General features: G+C 54.0%; 1 protein-coding gene across 1 annotated transcript in view; it reads right to left on the reverse strand.

Moving 5' to 3' along the window:
• Positions 1 to 4,157, reverse strand: part of PRRT2 (proline-rich transmembrane protein 2) — a 5,451-nt gene that overhangs the window by 209 nt on the left and 1,085 nt on the right. Inside the window, exon 2 of the mRNA XM_015419525.1 lies at positions 2,202 to 2,334. Within this exon, the coding sequence (XP_015275011.1) occupies positions 2,202 to 2,334 (133 nt within the window). The remainder of the gene's footprint in view (positions 1 to 2,201; positions 2,335 to 4,157) is intronic.

The following is a 4,157-nucleotide window of genomic DNA, read 5'->3' on the forward strand; positions in this document are numbered from 1 at the left end:
CCATCGGAGGGAAAACCATAGAGTTTTCCCTCCGATGGTCGTGGCCCCGCCCCCAGCGTGCCCGGCGTCCTAACGTCACTTCCTGGTGACGCGCACGTCGGGGTGGGGTTCCCCCCCGGGGCCCGATCTGCTGGCGGCGGGGAACAGGCCTCTGGGACGGGGGGTTTCCCTGCCCCCCGGGGGGGACTTGGCAAGCCTAACCCTGCTCAATGCTCCCTCTAAGCTGTGGAGTCTTGTGAGCAAAAATTCTAGTTTGTGAGCTACTGGCATTAAAGTTGTGAGTAAGCGATTTGGCCACTGCATAAATCAGTTTGCTCTGCAGCCATCCTTCCTGCGTTAAGACAAAAATGTGTGAGCCAGAGGCTAAAAAACTATGAGCTGGCTCACACTAAGTCAGCTTAGAGGGAGCACTGACCTCGCTCTTCACTTAGAGTCTCAGAGTGGCTTATATTCTCCTTCCCTTCCTCTCTCCACAACAGACACCCTGTAAGGTAGATGGGGCTGAGAGAGCTCTTTGGAGGACTGCTCCTGAGAGAAGAGCTCTGAGAGAACATGTGACTGACCCAAGGTTACACCAGCAGTTGCATGTGGAGGAGTGGGGAATCAAACCCGGTTCTCCCAGATTAGAGTCTGTGCCCTTGTAAGCCGCCCTGAGCCCGCGCAGCGGGGAGGGCAGGGTATAAATCGAATTAAATAAATAAATAAATAAACAACTACACCAAACTGGCTTTCTCTCCATGAAGGGAAAGGAGCCATGAGAAGAGAAAGAACAGAGCAAAAGAAGGAGATGTGAATGTTTCAAGATGCTGCCTCTATCCTTGGAGTGCTAATAAGAAAATGCAAGAGGTCGGGGCATCTCTATGAGGAGAAGAAGGGTTGACTTCCTTGCATGAAAGAAAGGTTGACTTCCTTGCATAAGGGAAAACATGGGACAGGATTTGCTCAACCAACAGTAATAATCTTATTACCTGAACTCTCAAAATACTTTGGTAGGCACAGAACAATACACTGAAGGAGCAGGAGCAGTCATGTCTTCCGAGTGTTTTTGTTTTGTCCTCCATTCCCAAATGCTATACCAGTAGAGAAGGTATGAATAAAATCCCTGCTGATGGCCACCCATGTGCCACAATGCTTTACTCCGCTCCCAGGTCTGTCTGAAAAAGAGCAGTTGGGACTGACATATGGGTAGCCATTTTAGAACAGCTGTGAAGATTTTTCTTACATAAGAAACCCTTTCTATTTCGAGGGATTGGAGAGAGTAATTTAAAATGGGGCTGTTTAATGAGAGATGGGCATCCTTCTATGCCAGGGGTTCCCAAAGTCGTGCCTGTGGGCTCCATTTAGGCTTGCCAAGTCCCCACGGGGGGCGGGGAAACCACCGCCCCAGAGGCCCGTTCCCCGCCACCGGTGGATCGGGCCCCGGGGGGAACCCCACCCCGACGTTCACGTCACCCTGAAGTGACGCGACCACACTGGGCACGCTGGGGGCGGGTTTGATTCCCCACTCTTCCACATGCAGCTGCTGGTGTGACCTTGGGTCAGTCACAGTTCTCTCAGAGCTGTTCTCTCGAGAGCAGTGCTCTCTGAGCTCTCTCAGCCCCACCTACCTCACAAAGTGTTTGTTGTGGGGAGGGGAAGGGAATGGATATTGTAAGCCGCTCCGAGACTCCTTTGGGTAGTGCGGGGAGGGGGGTATAAATCCAATCTCTTCCTCTTCTTCTTCCTCTCCTCCAGGGTCCCTGCATAATTCCTTATGCTTTCTGGTAACAGGGTTGCTAACTCCGGTTTGGGAAATTCCTGGAGATTTGGGGGTGCAGCCAGGGAAGCGGGGGTCTGGGAGGAACCTCAGAGGGGTATAACACCATGGAGTCCATCCTTCAAAGGAGCCCCTTTCTCCGGAGGACCTGATCTCTGTAGTCAAGAGATCTGATGTAGTTCTGGGGGCTCTCCAGGCCCCACCTGGAGGTTGGCATCCCTAACCTCATACTCTTCTCTGAATGCATAGCATCAGTTATGAATTTTAGCTTTAAGAGCAGAATGATAAACCGCTGGGGGGTGTATTCTTTTCGATTTGTCTTTGCTAAAATTGCACCTGAGTTATGAGTGGGCAAGAATGCAAATAATTGCGGGGGGGGGGGGGGGTTTAAGATAAAAATAAGACTTTGAGAGTCCCATCCACTTTAGGTTTCCCAGATACTCACATCCAAAGTTGATGGCGCAAGAGGTCACAATGATGAGCACACCCCCAACTAGCGCGACAACGCTCAGCAGTTTTGCTACCCTTCCCAGGCGCCGCGCTCCATCAATGTCTCCTTGCTGGAAGCTGTTCCGGGACTGACAAGGAGGTAAAGCAGAAAGAGGAGTAGCATGAGGTCATGGATCAAATATCCTTAAGATGGTTAGCAACCTTTTTTTTGTAGGAGGAATGAGGCAAATGTTTAATGGAATAAATATAAATGAACGTATACTCTAGTACCAGGGCCGGCTCACCCACTAGGCGAACTAGGCATCTGCCTAGAGCGCCGGGCCCTGGATGGGGCCCCAAGCTGTGCCTCCCCCCCTCCTCCCCCCCTTTGGTGGTGGCGGGGGGGAGGCGGTGGTGGCAGCAGCAAAAGGGTGGCTGGCTCCAGAGGGCTCCAGGTTTCCAGGCCCCACCGGGACGTTGGCATCTGCGCCATAAGGCAGCCTCGCCTAGGGCGCAGAAACACCTCAAGCCGGCCCTGTCTAGTACACACAGAAGAAAACTGGTACCCTGAGACTGTGCACACCACACTGTGGGCCTAACTAAAGATTTTGTTTTATCAGACGTTGTGCCTGGGTTTTCCACTCAAGATGGCAGCCGTGAGTTCCTCGCGGAGAACCCGGTTACCAGCCTCCTCATCCTGCACTGTTTTCCTGACCTAAAATGGCCTTGGGGGACACTGTTTGCCCCACTGGGACAATTTGTACCCCTTGAGTACATGTATAGCCCACAATACAGCAAGGAACAGCTCCTGGGGCCATTTCAGGTTGGGAAAACAGTGCAGGGTAGGGGAGACTGTTGCAGATTCTGCTTGCACGCCACAATCGTGATCTAAACTGGGCCGCATGCACTTGGGCATTGAGATCCCAGCACGAAACTTGCAGCAGATATCTGACTGAAAGGACATGTGGAAAACCGAATGCGTAGTTAGATCCTTGGTCTTTCATCTGGGAACACCTAACCCTATATCAATGGTAAAGCAGAAGCATGGGCTGGATATGAGATTGCAGGGGGGGGGTCTGCAAAGAGTTTCTAAACAAAGAGCAAATATGAAGGGGAGAATATAAATAAACTGATGACTGAAAGGTATGGTTGCCAAGTCCGGCGTTGTGCTGCAGCGGGGGACTCCCGGCTTGCGGCAGGAGCGCGTGCGCTGCACACACGTCACCCGGAAGTGACGTGACGACGCCGGGCACACTGTGGGCGGGGCCACGACCATCTGAGGGAAACCATAGAGTTTTTCCTCGGATGACCGTGGCCCCGCCCCCGGCGTGGTCGCGTCACTTCTGAGTGACACGCACGTCGGGGTGGGGCTCCCCCCCGGGGCCGATCCGCCGCCGGCGGGGAACGGGCCTCTGGGGTGGGGGTTTCCCCGCCCCACCGGGGGGACTTGGCAAGCCTACCGAAAGGTTCTCGTTGCTAGATGCGGGCTCAAAATGTGTGCTCCGTTTATGGAGGCCAAACCTGGCAAAGGTGTCTATAAACAGCTTTTATCAAATATGTGCTATGAAGAAAACCTGCAAGTACGCTGACATGGGACGAGGTGCCCCACTAGTCAGGAGGTTTTAAAAGGCAGGCCAAGCCACTCTTAGGAGTCCCGGTTCCTTGGAGCCTGGAAGGGCAAGTGCAGCAGAGAGCAAAGGGAACCAAGGAAGGGGGGGAGAAGATTAAACAGAACAGGGGTGAGTCACATGGTGGACACGAGTGTGAGGATGAGGAGTCGTCTGGGTAGAGGTCATTTCGGGGGGGATCGCGGGGGGTCGCAGTTCCCCCGGGTGAGGTACGGGGGGCGGGGCACATGACGAAGCCCCGCCCCCTGCTTCCGGCCCTCATTCAGCCAGGAGGAGGCAGGAGAAGAGGGAGGGTAGGTTGCTCCCTCCCTGCCTCTCCCCACCCCTGCCTGCCTGGGGCCAGG

Source organism: Gekko japonicus, unplaced genomic scaffold (assembly GCF_001447785.1).
Source record: "Gekko japonicus isolate JY-2015 unplaced genomic scaffold, Gekko_japonicus_V1.1 scaffold923, whole genome shotgun sequence".
In the NCBI taxonomy this organism is placed as follows: Eukaryota; Metazoa; Chordata; class Lepidosauria; order Squamata; family Gekkonidae; genus Gekko; species Gekko japonicus.